Source organism: Babylonia areolata, chromosome 35 (assembly GCF_041734735.1).
Source record: "Babylonia areolata isolate BAREFJ2019XMU chromosome 35, ASM4173473v1, whole genome shotgun sequence".
NCBI lineage: Eukaryota > Metazoa > Mollusca > Gastropoda > Neogastropoda > Buccinidae > Babylonia > Babylonia areolata.
The window spans coordinates 21272457-21298846 of NC_134910.1; the positions used below are offsets into that span (position 1 = coordinate 21272457).

Below are 26390 nucleotides of genomic sequence, written 5' to 3' on the forward strand. Positions count from 1 at the left end.
AACTGAGCATGGGGAGGTACAAGGGCATGACATTATGAACAGTTTTCAGTTTCACAGAATTTGCTTCAGTGGATATTTTATGTGTATGTGTGTCAGGTTGGTGTGTGTGTTTGTGTGTGTTTCTCTGTGTGTGTGTGTGTGTGTTTCTGTGTGTGTGTGTGTGTAGTTTTGAGGTAAATAAATATAGAGTTGTGTCAACAGTAAATACTAACAGTATTCCTAATTGTTAATTTCTTTTTCAGCCCTGATCTGAACGATATTATGGTACTTTATATGCCTGCCTGTTCACCAGTTCTGAGATCACTGCTGGCAAGTCATGTCATTAGGAGGAGAGGCAACACCACCACATTAACTACACTGTCAACTAAAGAATTGTCTGCTGGTGAACTCCTATCTATGAGTGAGTGATTTGTGGTCAACTGTTAATGTACTTTGATTTATAGTATAAATTTACCATTAAGTGTGCAAACTTAGTTGTTTTTTTGACAAACTTTGTATAGATGTAAATTTATGAAATTGTAAAGTTTTGAATAGACATTTACATAAATGATATCAGTGTGCATGTGCTTGACATGCCACTATGCATAAAGTAACTTAATGCATTGCAGCATGTCATGCACATGCACACTGATACTCATAGTGATACAGCATTAATAATCATTATTTCATACTTTTGTTATCAGTAAACTGCTTTATATATATATATATATATATATATATATATATATATATATATATATATATATATATAAAGAGAGAGAGAGAGACAGAGAGAGAAAGAGAGAGAGAGAGAGACAGAGAGAGAGACAGAGAGAGAGAAAGAAAGTGCTTTATTTTTATTTTCTGATAAAATGCATAAAAGTAAAGTATTTTGTAAAGTCCTGAGTAAAGAATGAAAGCTGTGATGTAGATATACAAAACTGAAATTACTGTTGAATTTTAATCTAACATTATTAGCATTAATGAATACACTTCAGAACATATAGAAAATAATTCAAAACAAAGAAAATAAAAAGAGATTAAGAAGTATTACATAACAAACTGTTTCAGGATAAACCATGCATTTTTGGAACATACTGATACCACCGGTGGAGAAAAAAGAGTGGAGGAGGAAGCTTCAACATCAACACCATCCACCCTGATGACTAACACTTTGTACCACAAGAACTGATTACCTGTGCCACATATCTGCACATTTTTTAGCAGATTGAGTGTTTGACTGATGAGGTTGTGTGTCTTTATTGTGTGAAGTATGGGTTTTGGCAAGTAGGTTTTCTTTGCAGATGAAGTGTTTGAAGTGTTCATTTGGATTATGAAGTGTATTTCATTTGATGCTATGCTGGGATAAAACGCACGTGAACTTGTACCTTTTGTGTGAGCAGTTTTGTTGTGTGGATCTTTTTGTTATTTTGTTGTGCTTGTTGCATGTATTGTGGTAATATCACAAGCACAGTAATCAGTGACCACATTGAATTACAACAATTACATGATTCGGCATCATGATTTAGCATTTTTTCCCTTTAATCTGGCATAAATGTTTAGTACACATACTATACAATGCAAAAGTTTCATTGTAATTGAAACACAAACAACACCACAACAAAACTAATCTTAAAACTGGAAGATTTTAGTCATGTTGAGCTGATTAAAAAGTAAGTATACTTACACCTCAGTCGCAAATTTTTTTCCAAAAAAATACAAAATTTCTTATTTGAATAAAATCAAGTACACTTAATATTTTTCTTTCAAACTTTGTGCAGTTGTGGATTTTGCCACTAAGTATGTGTGTGCGAAATTTCATGAACATATCTTGCTTAGAAGTATGTGGTTGCTATGAACACGTTCCGAAACTTTTCAGCCTTGATTTCTCAGTTTGTTACTTTCGTGACTTTAGAACTTAAAATCACAATAACTTTTCACAGAATGGTCCGATTTACAAACTTTGTTTTTTGCTGTAAAGCTCTTTTATTGCAGATTTATGATATACCAATAACTAAAAATCGACCTCCGGTGCAAAGCGACTCATTTCGTGGTGGAGGGTCACATATCAGATAGTTTTAACCAATAACTGATATTAATCAAACACTATCTTATAATCACCACAGAATACTACACACATCTTTGAGTAATGAGAATCAGTGAAACACTGTAGCATCATAACTGATATCAGCATGTGAAATAATACATGAATAACAGACTAGATAAAATCAGTGGCTTTGATATAATACTGGCAACCTGAGAGGATAGTAATCAGTGCACAACACACAAAGGTCGGAAGAACTGTCATGGCTTAACCATTAAGTGGTGAATGAACCTACACTAGTTATCCATTTCATCAAAGCCAAATATCAACATAGCTAAACTTGTACTCAACATTTAAATCTCCTCCGTCGAAGGGGGATAAGTAACCTAACCTTCAGTGACAGCAAATGAGAAAGAACCTGTCATATGCACTCACTAGAACATTCTCAAACAAACTATCAGTGTCCAGAGACGTCATTGACTGTGACGTTAAGAAGAATCAAATGGAATACTGCTCAAAGCATATGACGACATGGTGATTTTCTAGATCAATTATAGCCAAGCTGTGACTACATGTTAAAGCAATAACTGAACAAAGAATTATCAACATACTCCTATGAACACAAGTACTGTGTCAAAGAATACAATTTACAAATCATCAGCACATTCTACACACTGTACTTAAGCAATGCGTGGCAAGATGTCAGCCTCTGGGACAATGCACACACACACACACACACACACACACACACACTGCTTGCGACATGGCAAGAGAGAGAGAGAGAGTGGCTCTGGTCAGATAACTGACCAGGTAGAAAGTGACCACTGATAACCCACTCCGTCTCTTTATACAAGTTAAGCGGACTGCACTGATGCTACCGTGGCTCGTGAAGCAAATTGGCTCAAATGCTCCTAAATTTGCTTAGCAGTGTGTTAGTTACAAGGTGTTCAGCGATAGATTTGTAAGTGATTCCTGAACTGATTTACGTCAGATAGGTCGCAAAAGAAATAGCTCAATACCTACTTTCTAATGAGTATAAAATGAAGTGTTGATTATTTAAGATGAATTTATAATCTTAATTTAAGTCACCTGAAAAGGGTCAGTTTTATTGAGCTTGTTGCTGAAAATTACAAACTGTGTTAAATCAGTTTAATGTAGGCAAACATAAATGGAATAGATTTTAAAATGGGATTGCGACGATTCTGCCAGTATATAATACTTGCAGTTTACTGATCCAACAAAAGAGATATTAATTAAATACAGTGGAGCAGAAACACAGATTTCAGCTCAGCTAATAGCGTACGGTGACACTGGTCAAGGAGTGAGTGTGTGGCGAGAAGGACAAAATGATGTAAGCTTAATGTTAGTTGAAATCTTTAGACTGATGAAGGATTAAACTGAAATCATGTATGCTTCTAACTGATTAAAGTGTGTGTGTAAGCACAACAAATATAATATTACAGTGAACAATAGAGACTTGATTTAATAGATGATTAAGAAATAGGTTTAGAATGGACTTTGAATTTAAACCAGGAATGGCGTTGCACATTCTGCACGGGTCATTGAAGACCGGCTGTTAGTTGCAAAAACAGCGTCTGCTATAACTGGTGTGGTAAACAGTTAGTGAAGCCAGCCTAGCACTTGGCTACACAAATATTAATCATATTTGGTATTGTGCTTTTTTTTAACAATGGCCATACCATCTGGTTAAGATATATATTTTTGTGGAAGGAAAGATAAGTGGGGAAAAGTAACATACAAGAGATACAGCATTACACAATGTATACATGCCAGAAGTGAGTGGGCATTATTCCCAAACACAAAGATGACAAATTTGGTGTATTAAGAAACAATAACAAAACAACAACAAATAAACTAACAAACAAAAACCTACCCACACAATATCAAGCATGCTCAATCAGAGAGATGCACCATACCTATTTAGTTAGATTAGAAAGCATTTGACGGGTCCAATAGCTGAATGGTTAAAGCGTTGGACTTTCAATCTGAGGGTCACAGGTTCGAATCTCGGTAACGGCGCCTGGTGGGTAAAGGGTGGAGATTTTTACGATCTCCCGGGTCAACATATAAGCAGACCTGCTAGTGCCTGAACCCCCTTCGTGTGTATATGCAAGCAGAACATCAAATGCGCATATTAAAAATCCTGTAATCCGTGTCGGCGTTCGATGGGTTGTGGAAACAAGAACATACCCAGCATGCACACCCCCCAAAACGGAGTATGGCTGCCTACATGGTGGGGTAAAAACGGTCATACACATAAAAGCCCCTCATGTATATACAAGTGAACATGGGAGTTGCAGCCCACGAACGCAGAAGAAAAAGGAAGCATTTACTATGATATTCAGAAATATGGTTTGGTGGGTCAGCAATCGTTTGTGCCTGTGAATAGTGAACAGAATTTTAAAACATTTGGGGGGTTTTTCAGTAAAAATTTGGCAAAACCAAGTCGGGTAGTCCTTCCTATTCACACCTGCCAGGATGGAGTGGGGAAAAAAAAGGAAAAAATAAAATGGAGTAAAGTGCCCTTCTGTCACAAGGACACACACCATGTTGAAATGGGGCCTCGAACTCTTGATCACTGATGAACACTGGATCAAAGGTCCAACGCCTCAGTGATAGATTTTGCCACTGTGCCTGCATTGTACACTGGTCAATAAAAAGAAATACTAAACAAACAAATAAATAAAACAAATAAAAACCTTACATGTGAATAGTGTGATTATCAGCAAGGTACGAAATAGAGGAAGCATGATGTGCGTTAATGTCTAGAAAGGGCTTCCGTTTAACACAATTATAACTATTGTGTGTAAAGATGCTGCAACGTTACATGCATAATGCTGAACATAATAACTATAGAGGCAAAGAGAGACAAGACAAGACAAGACAAGACACAATCTTTATCATGGAAGGGAAATAGATGAGCAAGTAACATGCAGGTTTTTGTTGTTGTTTTTGTTTGTTTCTTTTACAATCCAGCCCTTGCCCTAAAGCCCCAAGGGAATAAAGCTAAATAAGTGACAACCTCCCCCCCCCCCCCCCCCTCTCCTTAGTCAACACCGGGGTCGTAGCACACAGTGGTACGGTTTCAACTGAAGCAAAGCGCCACTTTCCCATGAGTCTCTCCGCAGCGGAAGCAGCGGGTGCTTCACGGGAGGGAGGATGTCAAACTGCTGCAACAGCGTGGTGACGTAGAGAAACGTGCGGGACCGGCCAAAATTCTCCCCCGGGCAACTCCGCTTGCCAACCCCAAAAGACAGCAGGCTGCAACAGAGAGAGAGAAATGATTATGGGAAGAAAACCTTGTGAGAAACAAATAAAAAGAAGACATAGGACAGAGGCAGCAAAACAATTAGAAAAAGCATAGTAGAATGGACAATAAAACACTGAAATCAATAACAAAACAAAACAAAAATCAAGACAAAACAACAAGCACAGCACAAAAATAAGGAACAATGCCTTCATAAAGAAAAAAGAAAATACAAACAAGGGAGAATAAACAGAACACACACACACACTCACACACACACAATAACCCCCACCCCACCACACCCCTCCTTTTTACTGTTGTCGTCTGGGATGCGTGGCGGAAATGACGTGGCCTTGGTCATCAAGGAAACGTTCCGGCCGGAAGTTCTGAGGGTCCTTGAAAGCTTCTGGGTCACGGTGACATACCCAGGTGTTCGCGAAAACCTGCAACAGAAGTGAGTGGTTGATTGCTTGATTGACAGGTTGGTCAGTTGATAGGTGGGTTGTTCAATGGATTGATTTGTTGATCAATTGGTTCGTTGGTTAGTTGATTGGTTGGATGGTGATTGATTGATCGATTGATTTACAGGTTGGTTGACTAACGACAGACCAAAGAGGAATCTGGGAGCCACGTTACGTCACTCACCCACACTCTCACCTTCAACTCACAATGCTTCCTCGAGGGAGGCGGTAGTTCTGCAAGATGACGTCACGGCGACACTCGTGCGGCGCACCCAGCGGGAAGAAGGAACTGTGACGTAACGTCTCCAGAAAAACGGCTTCTGTGTAAGGGAGAGCATTCCGGTCTTCTATCTGAGGCATTCTCTCCCCTATGACTTGGTCCACCTCCGCCTGGATGTGGCGCATGACGTCTGGGTGGTGCTGGAGGTAGAGGAAAAGATCCAGCAGGGTTTCCCTGGACGACAGGTAGCCTGGAGAACAAGGCACATACGGACGATTTTCGTTGTTGTTTGTTTTACTGTGTTTCTTTTTGGTTTGTTTTTTTAATCTTCTTCTTCTCCTCCTTCAGCATCTTCTTCTTCTTCTTCTTCTTAGTAGTAGTAGTAGTAGTATCGTCATTATCGTTACTAGTAGTCGTAGTATCATCATCATCATCATCATATTTCTTCTGTTTATTATTATGATAATCGTTACTATTATCATGATCATTATCAATTATCTGTTAAATCACCAAATGAATCTGCTTCACTGACTTTTAATGCGTTCCATAATTGAAGCGATGGGTGTGCTGTTCATTATTGTCGGTTCTCCACGCCCCAAGAGAGGTGCAGGTCCAAAGGATTCAATTTTCTGGATTCTTGATTCGCATGCAAGTGGCAGTTGGCTTTTTAAGAGAGTAAGCGTGTATGCATGCATGTGCCTTGCGTGTGAATGCAAATGGCTGGAGAATCTTGATAAAAACTGTAAACTGCAAAACAAGACTCACTGTATTCATTCATTTTGTTTACTGTTTTTGTTTATTTATCTGTTTATTTATTTACTTTATTTAACTATCTGTTTCTTTGTTAATTTATGTTTTTATTCATTCATTCATTCATTTATTTATTTATGGGTTTTTTTCATCGGTCATTTTTGCGAATGAGTAAAGTTTGTCAGCTATGGTGGGATTTCTGATTGTTATCGACATTATCAATGGGCTACTACCATGGTTAACCGTCCTTTGTAAACAGACGTCACCTTAAAACATATATACACTCGTCTATTTAGTCAACAACAAAACACAAAAAAAAGACCTACCGTTATTATTTGCGCGTTGTTCATAGAATGTATATTATAGTCGTGTCCGACTATGACCATCACAACAGCAGAGGAGGCAACTGCTGTTCCGACTATTTGGGCTAGAATTTGATTATAGTGGAGAGTGTCTTGCCCAAGTGCATCCCCACTCTCTCGGCCAAGAGGGTTTTAAGACAGTCGGCGTTGGGATGGTTCCCAAAGGCCAACTAGCCCACAAGGCTGCAGCACTAAGAGCCAGTGCAATTTTGCCTCCTAGTTTGAGAGTCATAGTCCTTCACAAAAGACTACGCTGTAAATGGTTTCCCATTGACTGGAGAAACCATTGATAATACAGCTCTCACTTTGCTGTTGGCCCAAATGTAAACTTATGTCAATCTGTCATATAAGCCGAGTGTTGGGCCTAAAGGTAGATTCGAACCCTAAATATTGAATGTAATGATCAAATAAATGTTTAAAGGATAAACGAACAGACAAACAAACATATCTGACGGGAAATGGGTGAATTACGAGAACAAGATCACACAAACACTTATTTGCTGTTGTTCATGTTGTTTTCGTTTTTGTTTGTTTGTTGTTTTTTTTCTTTCTTTTTTTTTGTAGTTGTTGTTGTTGCTGCTGTTGTTGTTTGTTTCTTCTTGTTGTTGCTGTCTTAAGTCAACCGTGACGCATTTTCCTGCTGACTTCATACCTGTGAGGATGGTGTCCATGATTACACAACAGATGTGGGTTTCGGTCAGCCAATCAGCTCCTGGCTTGGTCTGCTCGTCTAGCAGAACGTCCACTATACCTCTGGGCTCCCCTGGGACTCTCGTAGCCTGATAAAAAGAAAAAAAAAAGAGAGAGAAAAAAAGAAAAACAACGAATAAAAAGTTGAAAAATGTAAACGGAAAAGAACAAGGGTTTTTTTCGTGTATTGATTATCATTTGTTGTCCAGCTTACTGTGATGGCAATCTTGGTGCAGATACTACTATTACTACTACTACTACTACTACTACTACTGCTGCTGCTGCTACAGAGAGAAACAGACAGACAGACAGTGAGCGAAACTAAATAATACAATGATAAGGAAATACTAGAGAGAACAGCTCGCATAAAAGGAGGACGGACGACCCCCCACCCCCCAAACACATACACACTCCGAACCTTGGGTTCGGTGAAGAGGGCGTGCAAGAGCTCCTGCCGACTTCGCATGACGCCGTTGCAGGCGTCACGGTAAAAGCCGGGCACAAAGCGTAAGAAAGGGCAGGCAGTCAGAGCGCCGTCAACGGCTGGGTTGGACAGGGCGTTGACGTCACGGTTGAATAGCTGCATGGTGCGAACCAGGTCAGAGTCCGGCTCGGGACACTCCCCGGTCAGCTGGGTGACAGTTCAATTCAGTTCAGTTCAGTTACTCAGGGAGGCGTCACTGCGGTTGGACAAATCCATATACGCTAAAGCACATCTGCTAAGCAGATGCCTGACCAGCAGCGTAACCCAACGCGCTTTGTCAGGCCTTGAGGGAGAAAAAAAGCATAAACAAATAAATGGATACACCACTGAATTAATGAATAAATAATCAAACAAGTAAATGAATAAATGTAAGCAGAAAGATCATGAAAAAACATAGAATGCGGAAAAAAAGATAGATAATATAAATGATAATAATAACAATAATAACAAAATGAAACGAAAATGAATATCATAAATAAACAAATATTGAAATAAACAAATAAATGTAAATAAACATACAGACACGCCACACGCACACACACACCGACACAAACACACACAAGCACACGCACATGCACAACAGATATGCAACAAACAAGCAGTTTCACAGTTATGGAAAAAAAACAAAAAACCAAAAGTGGACAAGCCCAACACTACACATAAAAGCACACGTGCCCCGACACGTAGGCACACAAACATACACACACACCATCTCCCGTATTACCCTGCACCTCCCCCCCCCCCCAACCCCCCCTCCCCCCGACCCCTCCCATACGCACTTTCCTTCGCATCGCAGCTTCCACGGCACACACACAAACACATATGCCCATCCCCCAACCCCCAATCCCCCCAACCCCACCCCCTTCACACACACACACACACACACACACACACATACACACATACACATACGTGTTTTCACACGCACATTCCAATATTCCGTAGCTCCCACAATACAGACATGCATACAAACACACCCCATCCTCTACACACACACACACACGCGCGCGCGTAGCCAGCTCGACGCAACCCCCACCCACCCACCCACACATACACAAATGCACACATGTATGCGTTCGCACGCGCACATACCTCTCCTGACACATGCGTACACTTACACACTCACGAGCGTACACACACACACACACACACGCACGCGCACAGACACTGGCACATGCTGCCACTGATTCGCTGCAAGAGGGGTGGGAAAAGATATCTGATGCCAGGAACGCTCAGTCTACTGTAATTTGTGCATTGTTTGTTTGGAAATTATGGCAATATTCGTTTGATTTGCAAAGGATCGTGCTCTACATTGTTCTACCTTACATGCTAGATTTACGGCCGTTCCCTCCCTCTATCATTCTTTGAGGCGATCGATGGTGTGATGGCCTTGTATTGTTCTTTTTGGTATTCTTTGACTTTTTTATTTACTTGATGTAGACCGCGCGTTGTTGTTGCGTTACCAGCAAGCCTGTAAGCTCGCTCATTTCCCTTTACACCATACCCTGGGCAGTATTACCATGTAAGTTTTTTTAATTTGAAAGTTGTGCATTACCCCCATGCCACTCTGGACTTCCTGTTCCACTTTCCTTTTTTTATGAAGTTCATTTAGCCCTTCAGAATCATGGCATGTTGGTTTCCAGGCATATGAATAGATGATAGCCACTGGAGAGCATGTATCACAGCTTCAATTTCCATCATCAAAGCTGAAGGTTGTGATTTTGTACACAGCATTCTCTTCCCTAATTGTTCTTCCCTTCCATTTTGCTTCGCAGTGAATCCCCAAATGGACTGAACCATCTGTGTATATGATGATGTCTTCTTTACTGTTTTCTTCTATGAGTAGCTTCACTTCTGCATTAGTTTTGTCTTCTGGCCATTCCTGACAATGTCCTCCTAGAGTGGGTGAAATGGCTGTGTTGAAAAGATGAATGAGTTTTTCTGGGTTTTCCTCCCATTCTTTTGTTTCAGGTCTTGTAGCTGGCATATAAACTGAATTGTGTCTTCTGCTTGCCCCATCCATGATCTTCCGCGTCCTAGATGGCTGCCTTTTGGTTCCTTGACTGCATCATGCATTGGGTTTGGAGGGTTTTCTAATGCACTGAAGTAGGCCTTATCCCGTTCTAACTTGTTTCTGGCCTGCATTGAAAGTAGGTCAAGCATGTATCGCATGGTCTCCATAGGTGTGTCTTTTGATATTCCAAAGATAAGCCTCATAGCTTCATTTTGAACTCTTCCTAATTCTAGAAGGCTGCTTTGAGACAGTGCTTTTAGCCCAAGTCGGTAGTCGACGACAGTGAGAACGAGTGACTGATATAGATGGAAGAGGTGGCGTTGTTCGATGCCTTTGGCTGCCATTGCCTTTAAGACTGAAAGACCCTTTTTGCATTTGAGAATAGTATTTTCAGAGCGTTTTCTGAATGTCAGCATCCTGTCGAATTGTATTCCTAGGTAGCAAAGGCAATTGGTTTTCTCGATGTGAATTCCGTCAATTGACAAAGCTGGTGGTGATTTGCTCGTATTTATGTTGTTGAGAGTGCACAGCTACTTTTCGGCTTTCGCTGGATTGATGGAAGATCCTGTTACCTTGCACCACTGGGCGATATTGTTCAGTTGTTTCTGGACGGCTCTAGTTCTTTCTTGAGCATCTTTCGAAGTTTTGAAGACCAGGCCATCATCCGCAAGAGTAAGCACTAAGTCTGCAAGGCCTTTCGTGTAGACGTTGTAGAGGACAGAAGAGAGCGGAGATCCTTGTGGCAGTCCCATGGAGAGTTTAGAAGGTGCAGATATCCAATCTCCGAGGCGTAGGACGACGGTTGTTTCCTGAAGAGCTGCTGCTATCCATCTTGTCAGAATCAAACCTACCCCATACCTTAGTAGCTGCTCCATGAGGTGCGCAAACTGGACTTTATTGTAAGCATCTTCAAGGTCAATTGCTATTGCTAATGTTTCTTCCTTTCTTTGAAATCCTTCATATTCCTCATATGTGGAAGCAGCAGCATTTCTCCGTGTACACTTGCCTGTTCTGTACCCACCTTGATTTGGAGGAAGAATGTGCCTCTGTTCAAGATCCCTTGCAAGTTTCCTGGTTATTATGCGTTCCATGAGCTTTCCAGCAATGTTTTGCATGGTTAGGATCCGGTATCCGCTTACCTGACGATGGTCCTTCCCTGGTTTTAGTATGGGTTTTAAGAAGCAGAGTGTCCAGTCCTCTGGCACATATCCATTCTGGAAACTGTTTTGATACAGGTTAAAAAGTTTGCTTTTGTCTTCTTCCAATAGCTCCTTGATATCCAAGTAGTGAACTTTCTCTGGGCCAGGAGCCGAATCATTCTTGCATTTAGTTATTGTTTTGTTTAGATCATCTATTGTCAAGTCATCATCAGGTCCAGTCTGCATAAGCTTTTGGTTTGACTCCTCAACATTTTTTTCCCCATCTTAGTGTCTTTGACCACTCTGTTGTATGAAATGAGTGCTTCGCAACTGTTTCCACTTGTCATTTTTGGCCTCTTGAGCTATGACTTTAAATTGCTTTGTTTTTTCTTTCATTTTTGTTTCAGTTTCTTTGTCAGAAGAAGGCTTCTTTTTTTCTTTTTCTTTTTTGCCACAGTTTGACAACTACATGTTTTTTTCTACCCAGACTCTCTGTGTGTCAGTATTCCACCATGGGGGATGATAGTTTACTTACGGTTCAGCGCCATTCTTTTGTTTCTTCTGCTTCTTAATTTTTTAATGATGGTTATCTCTTTGTTTTCATACTAAAATGGATTATATTGTTTCATACAGGGTTTATATGATGGTTTTTGAAGACTGAAAACTACTGGGAGGTGATCACTGCCTTGATGTGGAAGCATCTCCACATTCATTCCTGTTCTGAATTTTGAAGATGTATGAGAGATGTCGATAACACTGTCACTGTCCCCTTGTCTTGTTCCAAGGTGAGTTTGGTGTTGTGGTTGTTTATGGGCTAAGAAGAATTTCCCCTATCACTGCTTCAAGGACGAGTCCTTGTGGGTTGGTGTTCCGCTGGTCCCATAACTTCGATCTCGCATTAAGGTCTCCACAGACAATGAAGAGTCTCCAAATTCATGTTCTATTTCCTCTAAAAAGGCCCTATCCGATGTTGTTGTGCAGGTTCCTCGGTAGACATAGGCATTGATGAACGTCATGTTTCTGTGATTTCCGTCTGGTTTTCCAAGGAGCACGCCTATTAGTGCACGAGTTGCTACACCATTTCTCTAGATTTATGGTGGAAACTTTGTTTTTCAGATTATTGTTTAGTATAATTGCTACTCGTCTTCCTTCATGCCTTTGAAATTTATTGGTCTGTCTGAACTAGTTCTGGTCTCTTGGAGGCATAAAATATCAAAATCATATGCTAATTTCTCGAGGATCCCATTCTCGCACCAGAGCAATTCCAAGAGGCAATTCTGAAGAATTTCTTTGACAGACGCTCTGCTTTTGCCATTCTGCCACCTAAGCATGTTCTTGTCCCACCTCTTTTGCCACACCTGTTTTGGGGTTTCGTGAGAGAGAGGAGGATAACCATAATCATAATAACAATTATGATAATAAAAGGAGGATAATAATAACGATAATAATAATAAATATTAACAATAATGATAATAATAATAATGAAAATAGGAGTCATAGCAGTAGTAGCAGTAGTAGTAATGATAGAAAGGTGCCTCAAAGATAGCCTGCTTCACTTCTCCCTGGCCAGCTTACCGCAGCTGGTGGGGATCCTTCACATTGGTCAACAAACAAAAACGAAGAAGAAAGTGATGGTGCTCAATCTTGGCACATGGAACATGAGAACTCTGCTGGATAGCATCAAGGCAGATAGACCAGAGAGAGGAACTGTACTGGTTGCCAAAGAGGTAGCTTGCTACAATGTGGACATAGCAGCACTTCGCGAAACGCGCCCAGCAGACAAAGACCAGCTTACAGAACGTGGTGGTGGATACAAGTTCTTCCTGAGTGGCCGCAGCAGCACTGAACGACAAGAAGGAGGCGTGGGATTTGCCATCAAATCTCACCTCGCCTGTAAAATTACCAAGCTTCCAGAGGGTATCAACAACCGCCTGATGACACTTCAGCTCCCACTTTCAAACAAGAAGAGATGACACTACCAAACCTGGGAAGGGATCATTGGAAGACACAAGACTGGCAAGTGTAACAGCAACGGCCTTCTGCTCCTCAAGACGTGTGCTACACATGAACTTGTTATTACCAACACCCTGTTCCGCCTACCTACCCGTAAGAAGACGAAATGGATACCCCCTCGCTCGAGGCACTGGCATCTTACAGACTACGTCATCACCAGGAAGAGGGACAGGTTGGACGTCAGAGTGACGAGAGCCATGTGTGGTGCCGACTGCTGGGACGACCACCGCCTCATTGTGTCCAAGTTTAGGCTTCGCATTCTGCCCATAAGAAGGCCCCAAGGTAAGAAGACTGCAAAGAGGCTGAAGGTCTCCAAGTTGAAAAGCAACAAGTCTACAGAAAAACTCGCCGACGAACTTGGAGGCAGACTGCCAGACACATCACAGGAAGACGGGACCAGCATTGAGGAACAGTGGATGGCTTTCTGAGACGCTGTCTACACTACTGCCCTCGAACATCTCGCACCAGGAACCCAAAGAAACGAAGAGTGTTTAAAACTCAATCAAGTCTTGCTGGATGCGAATTTCCGATGCTGTTCCTTTCACCAGAAGTCGTGTTGGACGCATTGTTCCGACAGATTTTGATAATTTTTTTAATGTTACCGATATTATTTTAAGGGCGACAAGTCATGAATTCCAGATAGTTCAGACACTTTTCTCGCAAGTTCCTTCCCTTATACCGTTGTTCGTTCATTCTGAAGTCGTTTTAGATGGTTTTGAACTGACCGACCCTAACTTCACACAATAGTAGTTGGTCTCTTTTGGTCATGGCTGACCATGGATAGAATATATCCGACCTAATGTCTAACTGGACTGTCTGCTTGGACCAAGCAGCGTCGTTGTGACTGAAGCAACCGATGCGAGAGAAACCGTCTCTGTCTCAGCGGTCACATGTGTAAGCTGATGCTGGTCTGTTGGCTGCCGTCCTTTTTCTGTGAGCTCACTTTTCTGCTGCAGCAGCTGACAGTTTGTCCTCACCAATCCGTAGCTGATTCTTGAGAGTGCTTCTCCATCTGTTGCGGTCATCTGCAAGGTCCTCCCAGGACTCAGTGTTGATCTCAAGCGCCTTCATGTCACGTTTGCAAAAGTTTTTGTATCTCAGCTGTGGGCGGCCGATGCTTCTCTGCCCCATGGCGAGCTCTCCATAAAGGGCAACATGGTTTTCAACATGGCGGCACGCAGGCGAAACCGATTCGTATGGAACATAAGAGTGGCTCAAGTCAAGCAATCTCTTTTTTTTTATGCAGCATGCATAAATAGTATCATTAGCACATCAAACCAAGAGTACAAGAGTGTGACTTAACCAGTGTAGGAGGATTTAGAGCATGAAGAAGTGGATTACCTGTGTTCAAAAAAGTTTGTTTTCCTGCCAATGAGTATCATCTTGGATTACCTATATCATCAAAACCATATGGTTCCTTCACTTAAGGTGAGCATTTCTAATTAATTCATTGTTGTATCTGTCCATTGGTATGTAAAATTTATGTTTGTAGGGAGAGTGGTTAATTTTTTGTGATTTTTCTTTTTTTAAATTGCTTAAAATAGCGCGATTTGAGGGGAAAACGGGGGTCATTCTGATTGCAACTTGATTGAGAATGAGAATGATGAAGAAACAGAGGCACTGATAACAGAGAAGAATCAGCTGTTCAGAGCACATCAAAACGACACCATGTCACAAGCCAAGGAAAATGCCTTCACTAACACTAAAAGAAAGGTGCAAAAGAAACTTCGTCAGATGCAGGACAGCTGGCTCAGCAAGAAGGCTGATGAAATCCAGAGCTACGCAGACAGCCTTGACACAATGTGCTTCTACGTTGTGCTTAAGGCTGTATACGGACCCCAGTGCTCTGGCTCATCACCCTGCCTCAACACAGATGGGACGCATTTGCTGACAGAGAAGAAGCGTTCTTCAAAGACCTGAGCGTCGACATCAGCATGTGGGAGACGCTTGTTCTAGACCGTCCACCTTGAAACAACAAGATCACCACAGGAACCCGTGCAGCTGAAGCCAGGCGCATCACCGAGGCACTATGAAAGGCCCAAGCAGCATCCACTGCCATGACAGCACCCACTCACTTGTGTCCCACATGAGGGCAAGACTTCAGGGCCTGGATTGACCTCATCGGTCACCTCTGGACCCACAGCCACCGATCTTCCATCTGATTTTTTAAGCCATGGTCATCTTCGAATCCGAAGGACGAACATCACAGCAGTAGTAGTAGCAGCAGTAGTAGTAACCATCATCATAATGACAGTTGTAGTAGTAGTAGTAATAAGTATAATGATGATAACAGAAGTAGTAGTAGCAGTGAGAATACTGATAACAATGATAATAATGATAGTAGTAGTAGTAGTAGTAGTAGAATATAATAATGATGATGATGATAATGATGATGACAATAATGACAGAGAAAATAATGGTAGTAGTAGTAGTAGCAGTAGTAGCAGTAGCAGTAGTATGATGATGATATGGATACTTATAATTATAGCGTCTATCCTCGGTCGGAAATCAAACTCAAAGTGCTTTACAAACACGGGAGTCGTTTGCACAACAGGGTGCCTACCTGCGCAGAGCCAACTGGCAACTGCCATTTGGTGTCATTTAATCAAGTTTCAGCTACACACACAAACACAATCATACAGACATTTAAGATTCTTATATGTATGACCGTTTTGTTCATTTACCCCGCCATTTAGGCAGCCACACTTCTTTTTCCGGGGTGTGCATGCTAGGTATGTTCTTGTTTCCATAGTAACCCACTGGAGACTGGCATGGATTACAGGATCTTTAACATGCGTATTTGAACTTCTGCGAGCGTACAACCATGAAAGATGTTCTGGCACTAACAGGTCTGCATAGTTTGACCTGGGAGATGGGAAAAATCTCCACCAGGCGCCGTTACTGAGGTTCAAACACTGGACGATCAGATTGAAAGTCCAATGCTTTAACCACTTGGCTGTTGCGCCCGTCATAATAATAAAAATAATAATAAGATGACGATGATGAAGATGATGAAGAAGAAGAAGAAGGAGAAAGGTATTCATTTAGCGCTGATTGACAAGACTAGCTCAGTTTGATTTTCTAGTCAATTGTGGGAGGAAAGGTGAGGCCAGGATTCGCTCCCAGATGAGAGCTTTGATTATGATCATGTTACATGGTTACCAGTAGCAGATGATTTCTATGATTATCATATGGTCAGGTTACATGATTACCAGTAGCAGATAATCACTTTGATTATTATATGATCAGGTTGCATGGTTACCAGAAGCCGATGATCAGTATGATAATTATGATCATGTTACATGGTTACCAGTAGTAGAGGATCAGTATAATCATTATGATCATGTTACATAGTTACCAGTAGCAGAGGATCACTATGATAATAATAATCATGTTTCATGGTTACATGCAGCAGAGGAGAGCCTCTCACATCACTCTGATAATGAGGATCCTCATTCTCATCATCACTCACCAGCACCCCGAGCACGCACAGCAAGGAGTTGGACACCAGATCCGTCATGTTAACCTCCCTCCCCTCCCCTTCGCTTGGTGTCCGCGCTGACGTCACAGGGTCCACGGCCAACACGCGCTCGGTCAGGCGCCGTAACTCTATGTGCACTGTCGACTCGAACTTCTCCACCCCGTCTCCATAGAACCTGTGAAAAGGTATGACGACAATAGCGTCCGTCCGTCTGGTAACCAGTTACACTCTCTCGTTCTCTCTCTCAGTGGGGCGTGGGGGGGGGCGATGAGCGTAGGCGGGGGTGGGGGGGTGGGGGGGGGTTGTTGGTCAGAAGCTTGTTCTGAATGAACACTGACCTTTGACGTTGTTTACTGAGCCATGTTTTTTGTTCCCCTTGTTTCGATTTTCTCTTCATTCTTAACGTTCAACGCTTCTAAAAACCATTTTTCAAGCTTGATTAACTACTAATTACGGCGTTTTTAAAGTGGATTTCTGTGCCATGTCATGCAAAAACCAGTGTCCTGATCACATCACAGTGGTGTAACTTTTGTGACTGTCGGTGACCATGCCTGTGGGCAGCGAGTGTTTTCATGCTCGGTGTGGAGGACAGTTTCTGGCCACTTTCCTCAAACTTCATGGTCAGGCGCATTACGTTCGTGTTAAAAATAGCGCACGAGACGTGTGACAGTGCGAAACAGACTAAAAGTTCTGTTGTTGTTTTGTTTGTGCAGCACATCTTCTGTGTTGTGGTGATATAGAATTAAACCCTTGTCCGCAATTTACATAAATACAATCCTCAGCAGCAGACCTCAAAGAGACCTCAAAGGGTGTGCATATACACACAGATATATATATATATAGATATAGATATAGATAGATAGATAGATAAATTGTATTCCTTATAATGTGTAGAAGAATGTGTGCAGGGGAGGGAGGGGGGAAAAGGAGGAAGCATGTTTTCAACTTTGTGATATCAGCAAGTTGCTTTGGTCATTAAACAATTCAGTTCTTGAGTCTGTGTGTGTGTGTGTGTGTGTGTGTGTGTGTGTGTGTGTGTGTAAGTGTATGTGTGTGTGTGTGTGTGTAAGTGTGTGTCTCTGTAGTGTGTATGTGTTAGTGCATGTGTTCGTGTGTGTGTGTCCGTGTGTGTGTGTGTGTGTATGTCGGTGTGCACGCATGTGCACGTGTGCGTATGTGCATGCGTGCATGTGTGCATAGGTCTCAACACAAAGCTCAACATACCTTACGGAGGAATGGAAGAGCTTCCTGAGTTTGCTCCAGTGGACGTCACTGGGCGATCCCAGGATGATGTCACGGTAGTTGTACATGGCGAACCAGCCGGTGAACGTCTTGGGCCGGTCGTTGGTGGCCTGTTCCAGCTCTCTAGCCGCAAACGCCTCGCGAATTGCACAACTACAGAATCAAGTCAAGTCAAAATTCTTTATTTACCGGGGTAACAGAAAAGCAAGGAACATGCTAGTCCAGATAAATTCTTTATCTACAAGAATGATAATTAGAAAGGAACTTGCTGGTCGAATTTCCTTTTTCATTTTTTTACCATGGTGAGAGATAAGCAAGAAACATGCTGTTGAATCATGACAGATTCTGTATTTACGAGGGTGAATAAAGAAGCCCAGAGCATGCTAGTCATTTCAAGGTAGATTCGATACCTACGAGGCTGTACAGATAAGCCATGAACATGCTGGTCATTAAAACTATTCAAGACAGATTATTCACTTAAGAGGGTGAATAGATAAGCAAGGAACATGCCCGTCAGTTCAAGATGGGTTATTTACGAGGGTGAATAGATTTAGCCAGGAACGTGCTAGCCAATTCAAGACACACACACACACACACACACACCATCACCCCAAACTCCACCCCTCACACACACACACACACACACACACACACTCACTCACTCATTCACTCTACTCACCTGGAGTTCAGAAACACCACTTTCCGCGCGGGCGTCGAGCACATGACGATGTCGCCATACTGTGCAGCCCACTTCTCTGCCTCCAGATGAAGAGTTCCGCTCACGGCGGCACGTAGCATGGCTCGTATAGCGTTCAGTCCGCTGGGCCCAGGTGGAAACGGACGCCGCGAAGATCGATGTTTGATGACGAAGAAAAGCCCGAAGACGGCGGAGAGGAGAAGGAGGGAAACAGCGATGATCATGACTGGATAGGACAGCCTGTGGAGCACACACACTGAATTCCATTCTCAGTTTCTCAAAGTAGGCGTCACGGCGTTTGGACAAATCTCTGTGATGGGCAGGTGCCTGACCAGCAGCATTACCCAATGCGCTAGTAAAGGCTTTGAGTGCACACATATATTTGTGTACCTACCAGAGTAGATTTCTTTTTTCAGAACTTCTCCAGAGGACAACCCTTCTGTTGCCATGGGTTCTTTTTCAGTGCGTCAAGTGCGTGCAGCACACTGGACCTCAGTTTATCGTCTTATCCGAATGATAAGATGCTTGGTTTGATTTTCGAGTCAAACTTGGGAGAAGGGGCGACTGAGACCCTCATGGATACTGTACTGGCAGAAATGCGACTTGATTAACCATTCTGCAACCTTCACCTTCACTTTCACTGAATCTTTGAGAACTGTGCCTCACAAATTTAGCTACCGTGACCCAATGGCAGTCTTGTTATATTGTGTTCTGTTACTGTTTTTTTGTTGTCCCAAAAGTTTGTTGTGTGTGAAAATTGGGTTGCTCATCCTGGGCAGAGCGCGTCGCCACAACAGAGTGCCACCCATTTCTTTTTCTGTCTGCAAGTGTAATCGTTTTACTATCAAAGTGGATTTTTCCACTTATTTTTTGCTAGGGACAACTTTTTTTGCTGCCATGGGTTCTTTTAGGTGCACTAAGTGTCGCACACAGGAACTGAGTTATCGTGTCACTCGAAGGACTGACGTCCAGACCACAGCTCAAAGTCTAGTAGACTGTAGAGGGGAAGAAAACACTGGCGAGCGTGAGATTCGATCCCGTGCCCTGAGATTCTCTCGCCACCTTGGTGGACGAGTTTCCACCTGGCCACAGTAGTACATGCAACATTGGAACACATGTTCCACATACAAAACCCACTTTTTCACTGCGATGCGAAGATACAAGTCGACAGAGCATGTGACCAGTATGTATTAGATGTGTCTTAGAAAATAACGCCTACTTCGGTGGTCTGCAGATAGGTTGGGGCTTAAAATGCGTGAGTGCGCGAGTGTGTGTGTGTGTGTGTGTGTGTGTGTGTGTGTGTGTGCGTGTTTCGTACCTTCTGAATGACGGCAGTGTTAAGAGAACCAGGTCCCTGATATACAACAACATACAGCACAGTTGTTGACCTGTCTCTTCTCGAAATTCTCATGTAATTGCTTCAGAAAGTGAGAGAGAGAGAGAGTACATGTGCTCAGGCACGCGTTCCTGTCATATGCATATCCTATAATGCAGTGTGCCCTTGTGGCTTCTGAGCGCGAGTGTGTTCCAAGCGTATTTTACGAACACAGGGGGATTAACGGGTCAGACTGTACCGCCAAATTGTCAACTTGTAGATGGAGAGAGAGGAAAACCGTATAAAAAACAAAAAACTCGACCTGTTCACATTCAACACAAGTGAATAATAAAAGGGGACTAAGGTAAATGAATGATATGGTGGAAAGACAAAACCGAGTTCCATGCACTTTTCTCACACAGACCAACGTACATCTATCATGATTTTAACGTGAAAAAAAGACTGAAAAAATATATGTACAGATAATAATCTTTGTTATCTCATAAAAGGAAATTGCATCAGTGTTGCAAAACGACAGAAGACAATTACCCAACACAGACACGTAAAAACAACATAAAGCACAACTTGATCAAACAGAAGCAATGAATGTATACATTTTTCATCTTAAAAAAGTAACATTCGCTTTAAAACATAGCAACTAATTAATGAAACATAGTACGTATAGATGTAAATATACTGAAGGACTGACACAAACGTTAAAATTGTACATGGCGATTGTACATATCGTATTGCACGTTCATCCTGCATATTGTCATAGATATCCGGGTAAATAGTTCATTTCAAAGCAAATACAAAGTAAAACCTATAAAAGTATTATGCACCCAGGCGAAAAAACGGGTCAGACTGATCTGTAGGTGGTAACTTGTCCTATGATGAAAGAGTTTCCCTATGTTTCGGGCCCGAGGTCCTTCTTCAAGAAAAGAGAGGACAAAACCAAGACAGAGGTAAAACTAAAAACTGTGAGGAGTAATCAAAAAGAAAAAAAGGGACAAAAAAGAACAGAGAAAAAGGTGAGCAATTTTACAAAGGAAAAGAAGGGGGATGGCTAAACACTGGAGGGGGGGGGGGATGGAGGGGGGCGGAAGGAGGGTTGTGGTTCGCCAAAAATTTAAAAGGTGTAAGAATGTGTGTGCTGGTCAGTGTGTGTGTGTGTGTGTGTGTGTGTGTGTGTGTGTAAGGGGAGAGAAAGAAAAGGGAGGGGGGAGAGTGAGTGAGAGATAGGGAGGGAGGGAGAGAGAGTGGAGGAGAGAGAGGGGGAGAGAAAAAGTGGGGGAGAGAGAGAAAGAGTGTATGTGTGTCTGAAGGAGAGAAAAAGTGGGGGAGAGAGAGAAAGAGTGTATGTGCGTCTGAAGGTGGATTGCAGGGGGACAGGAGCACTGAAAAGAGAGGAGAGATTGAGATTGAGATTGAGATGGTTTATTCATATAGGCCACAGCCCCTTTGAAGGGGGATATACAGTAAAATGCTAAAAGTCATACATTCAAAAGTCTTCATGATGTAACATATACATTTCTCCTTTTGAGTGCTTTATACAGATATAAAGCGAACTCCTTGACAGTCTTTTCATTTGTTGATGACATTAACATGATAAGTCTAAACAAGCAAGGGTGTTGACAGTATTTAAGTGGAATCAATTGTTCTCTAAGATCTCTTAATACTGGGCAACACAGCACAAAGTGAACTTCATCTTCTTTAGATTCTTGACACATTGGACAAAACAAATTTTGGGCACATGATTTTCGATATCGATATTAATGCGTACATATTTCAGTAACACCTAATCTAAACCTTGCCCAAGTATATTTCAGATGCCTATCAAGTCTCATTGACAAATAAACTGGAATATTATAAGGTATATGACAAAACATTCGATACAAATCAAATCTGTCGCTATTCTGAATATGAGAGTTCCAATTTTGCCATCTACAATCAATTAATGTTCTACGAAATACATGAATAAAATTGCTGATATCTCCGACACTTTGGTTCAACCATACGAAACCAAAACCATACTCACAAAGTTTCATTCTCACATTAGACACCCAATTTCTCTTGCCTCTATTATCTAAATCTAATAGCATTCTATAAGCTTTATGGGGTAATCTGTGCTCTTCCATCTGAGTTATTTTCAGCCAATATTGAATACATTTAACAGTGGAAGTCAAAACTATGGGATATCTGGCTGTTTCTCCATACACTAAATCATTAGGTGTTTGTAATGACAATCCGAGCAATTTCTTTAAAGCATATAGGTGTATTTTTTCACAGTATACAGCAGCAGAATCGAGACCCCATATTTCAGCTCCATATAGTCCCATAGGTTGAATTTGTGAATCAAATAACTTTAAAAATAAAGTTGCAGAATCGTTGTTTAACAATGATAATTTCTTCATTATACACAATAATGCATTTTTAGCTCTGCTAACGAGATCTTTACAAGCAAAGGCAAAACTTAAACGTGTCGAGAAATATAAACCTAAGTATTTATATATATTGACAACAGGCATTACATCTCCATTGTAAGTCCATCTTTCTCTTGATGCAAGGTACCCTCCCTTTCTAAATACAATTATATTGCTTTTTGCCATATTAACCTTTAATTGTAAAGAAAATGCAGCTCTTTGTAAACTATTTAGTTGAGTCTGTAATCCAATTACCGTTTCCGATATTAAAACAATATCATCAGCTAACAAAAGAATAAAGATTTCAAGAAAATTATCTGTAAACTTTGCACCATTCCTTCCACAACGTATAACTTCAAGAGCCAGCTCATTAATAAATAAAGAGAACAAAACGGGACTACAGACATCACCTTGCTTTACACCAGAAGTGCAATTAATATATTCTGTCAGAGCAGCGCCAGATCTCACTCTTGCCTTAACACACTCATACATACTCACAACACATTTATAAAGTTTTCCATGGATACCATTTTTAAGCAAAATAGGCCACAGCAACGTTCTATTGACGGAATCAAACGCTTTCTCGAAATCAATAAATGGTACATATAATTTCCGATTTAGACAAAACTGTTTTTGAACAAATGCCATTAATGTGAACATGTGATCTATAGTGGAATAGTTTTTCTTGAACCCTGCTTGGAATTCACCTGTAATGTTATTATCACTCACCCATTCTTGCAGTGTATGTGTGTCTGAAGGTGGATTGCAGGGGGACAGGAGCAGTGAAAAGAGAGGAGAAAAGAGAGAGAAGAGGACTAAGGGTCACTAGGGGTTCATCACTCTGGTGTTGATGCTTGCAGGCTGGATGATCCCAAGGCGGCTGAGCACGTGGGACTCCATGTGCTTGCGGTATGCTCTGTCGCTCGGGTTCTGCCATACAGCTGCCAACTTTGCATGTGTGTAGTTGTGCAATGGGCTGTTGAAGTGTTGACCTATATGGTCACTGTAGTTCAGCCGCATTGAGCGAAGGTGCTCTGATCAACGCTCATTTAATGTCCGGCAGGTCTCACCCACATAGAGCATGTGGCACAGAGTGCAGGTCAAAATCTGTTCTCCTCTCTTTTCACTGCTCCTGAGAGGGGGGGAGAGAGAGAAAGAGAGTGAGTGTGTGTCTGAAGGTGGATTGCAGAGGGACTGGAGCAGTGAAAAGAGAGGAGAAAAGATTTATGCATATGATTATCCTTCAATACAAAGTGAGCCTTGTGGCTTTTACTTCGCGTGTGTGTGCGGGTTTTTTGTTTTTTGTTGTTGTTTTTTTTTTATTATTATTATTCTGAAAGATGGCAGTGTAACTATAGAATCCCTGATATATAATGATAAAAGTATATTCTTTGAGAACAGCTGTTGACCTGTCACTTCTCGAATTTTCCACGCAACCGCTGAAGTATGAGAGAGAGAGAGAGACAGAGAGGGAGAGAGAGACTGAGAGAGCGTGTGTGTGTGTGTGTGAGTGAGTGTGTGTGTGTTTGTGTTCGGGTGCACGCTCGCGCACGTTCCTGTCACATGCACATATTCTATAACACAGAGTGACCCTTTGTCACATTGTAGCTTATAATGTGTGAGTGCCTCAACGTGAGCGTGCATGCAAACCGGTACTGATGTGAGCGGGTGTTCAGGTGCTCACACGTGTATGACACACGACTTCGGGACTGCAAAACCCTCACGTCAAGACGGTCGTAACTTGAGAACAGAAGCTTAAGAAAGCGACAGACGAGTGCAGAAAGGTCGAAAGCCTTCCACGAGTACAGCCACACTTCGCTGCACACACACACACAATACACAATGACAAAGAGTGCTGAGTTTCCTGCTGTTCAGTTTTTGTTTGTGTGTGTCTGTCTCTGTGTGTATGTATATATGCGTATGTGTGCATGCGTCTGTGTGTGCGTGTGTGTGAAATTCGCAACCTCATCACGTCAGCCCTGATGCATTGCATACATTTTCCCCCAACCCATTATTACAGGCTCAGCTCGATAGTCCCCCCCCCCCCCCCCCCCCATGTAAATAGTCCCCCGACTCGATTCTTCCCCGGCTCGTTAGTCCCTCTTACAAAGATCCAGAAACAGTCCAATACAAATGTATGTATATATATGTGACTGATAATGCTTTCTGCAGGATCAAAGATGTGAAGGAGAATGATGAGTGTGTTCTCTTAATTCTTACCAGTCTCGCATCCGCTGCCTAATGACAACACTTTTACAGTGCCTGTGTGTAGCTTACATCATTTAACCACCACAAACACAAACGCACACACGTGCACGCTGCACACGGTACACACACGTGCGCGTGCTCACTGGCACACACGCACGCACGCACGTGCACACACGCACGAACGCACACACACACAAACACACACGTAATACACAGAGCTAGAGGGAAACACACACACACTGTGACACTTGAAACACAAAGCACAAACACGTACACACACAACAAATTTTATTACATTTTCATCAATTTATCCGCTTATTCATCCAAGTATAATTTATGTATTCATTTATTCTATTTTGTTTCTTTTTCGTTTACTTGCTTTTTATTAGTTTATTTCTTTATTCATTTGTTAGTTCCTTCGTTTGTTTGTTTATTTATGTGCCTTTTTTTTTCCAAATTACATTTTATTTTATTATCCCTGACGGCCTGACAAAACGCGTTGATCAACTTGATGTAGTGCTGCCAATGGATTTTTCTGACGCCTCCTTGAGTAACTGAATTGGTGATGACAGCACCAACTACAACAACAATAATAACGATAATGATAACAATACATACATTATTATTAAAAAATCAGTCGTATGTGGACAATAATGACGGTGATATACATTAAAACATATCAATCTAATTTCATGCACATAAAATCGAACTACTCACTTCAAGTTCTGTCCGCACAAAGATCGTTGTCTTAACACTGCATATCCATGCTGCTCAGTACGAACAATGGAAGTCAACGATATATTCATCCACGAAAATTAACCTTCCTTGAAATCATTCCAGCACAAACCAACAAGAAAAGACGTTTCGCTCAAATGAATCCATTCTCGAAAACCCATCTGCAGCAGACGACAACTCAAGTCACGTTTCAGTACCGTAAAGCGTTCGGCTGCCAGTCTCGCCAGAGAAAAATATTCAATGTCTCAGAACTACTTAATAAACGCTGTCCAAATTTCTAATGTTTCTTTTCAGTGGAGTCAAGTCTCGTTTGCACAAGGAGACGAAGAACTGCACCTTTGCGCTTCTCATGTCTACCTCTCCTCGGCAAGTGCAAGCACAGTCGACATGTGGGCCGTGATGGGGTCAGCCCGGTACTCCCCCAAGTCGATACCCCCCCGTGTCGATACTCTCCCCCGGCTCGTTAATTCCTCTTTAAAAAAAAAAAGATCCAAAAGCAGGCAAATACACATATATGTATACAGTTGTGACTGAATGCTTTCTGCTTGATCAAAGATGTGCTGTGGGTTGATGAATGTGTTATAAATACGTTCTCTTCTTACAACCGTCCGCCTTCAGAGTGAAGCAGCAGTGCGCGACTTGAACTCAGAACTCGTTTAACTGTCGTAAAACCCATCATAGGAATTATGGACACTATAAACTAAACACAACAAACAAACAAAAAGTAAAAGCAATAATGTGTGAGCACATGCAGGATATTCCACAAGACATAGTTATGGACTGCGAACTTTAAAGCATTCAAATGTATATTTTGCCAGTTCTGGTTGGACTGAAATAACTTAATGGTAACAGAGAACTCGGCCTT

The 26390-nt window shown here is 41.8% G+C and overlaps 1 protein-coding gene across 2 annotated transcripts; it reads right to left on the reverse strand.

The window, feature by feature from the left end:
- Positions 1-5063: 5063 nt before the first annotated feature.
- On the reverse strand, positions 5064-25862 carry LOC143277964 (cytochrome P450 1A5-like). Of its 2 annotated transcripts, XM_076582946.1 has the most exons (9): positions 25508-25862; positions 18827-19084; positions 18130-18300; positions 16897-17080; positions 8193-8405; positions 7737-7863; positions 5960-6222; positions 5607-5734; positions 5064-5305 (listed from the first exon to the last, which is right to left on the reverse strand). In XM_076582946.1, exons 1-9 carry the CDS (start codon positions 25594-25596, stop codon positions 5095-5097), a joined length of 1644 nt encoding a protein of 547 aa, XP_076439061.1. In that variant the 5' UTR covers positions 25597-25862; the 3' UTR covers positions 5064-5094. The 2 variants fall into 2 exon arrangements, with proteins under 2 accessions (XP_076439061.1, XP_076439062.1); XM_076582947.1 differs by lacking the exon at positions 5064-5305 and having other exon boundaries at positions 5616-5734; positions 5949-6222.
- Positions 25863-26390: the final 528 nt, after the last annotated feature.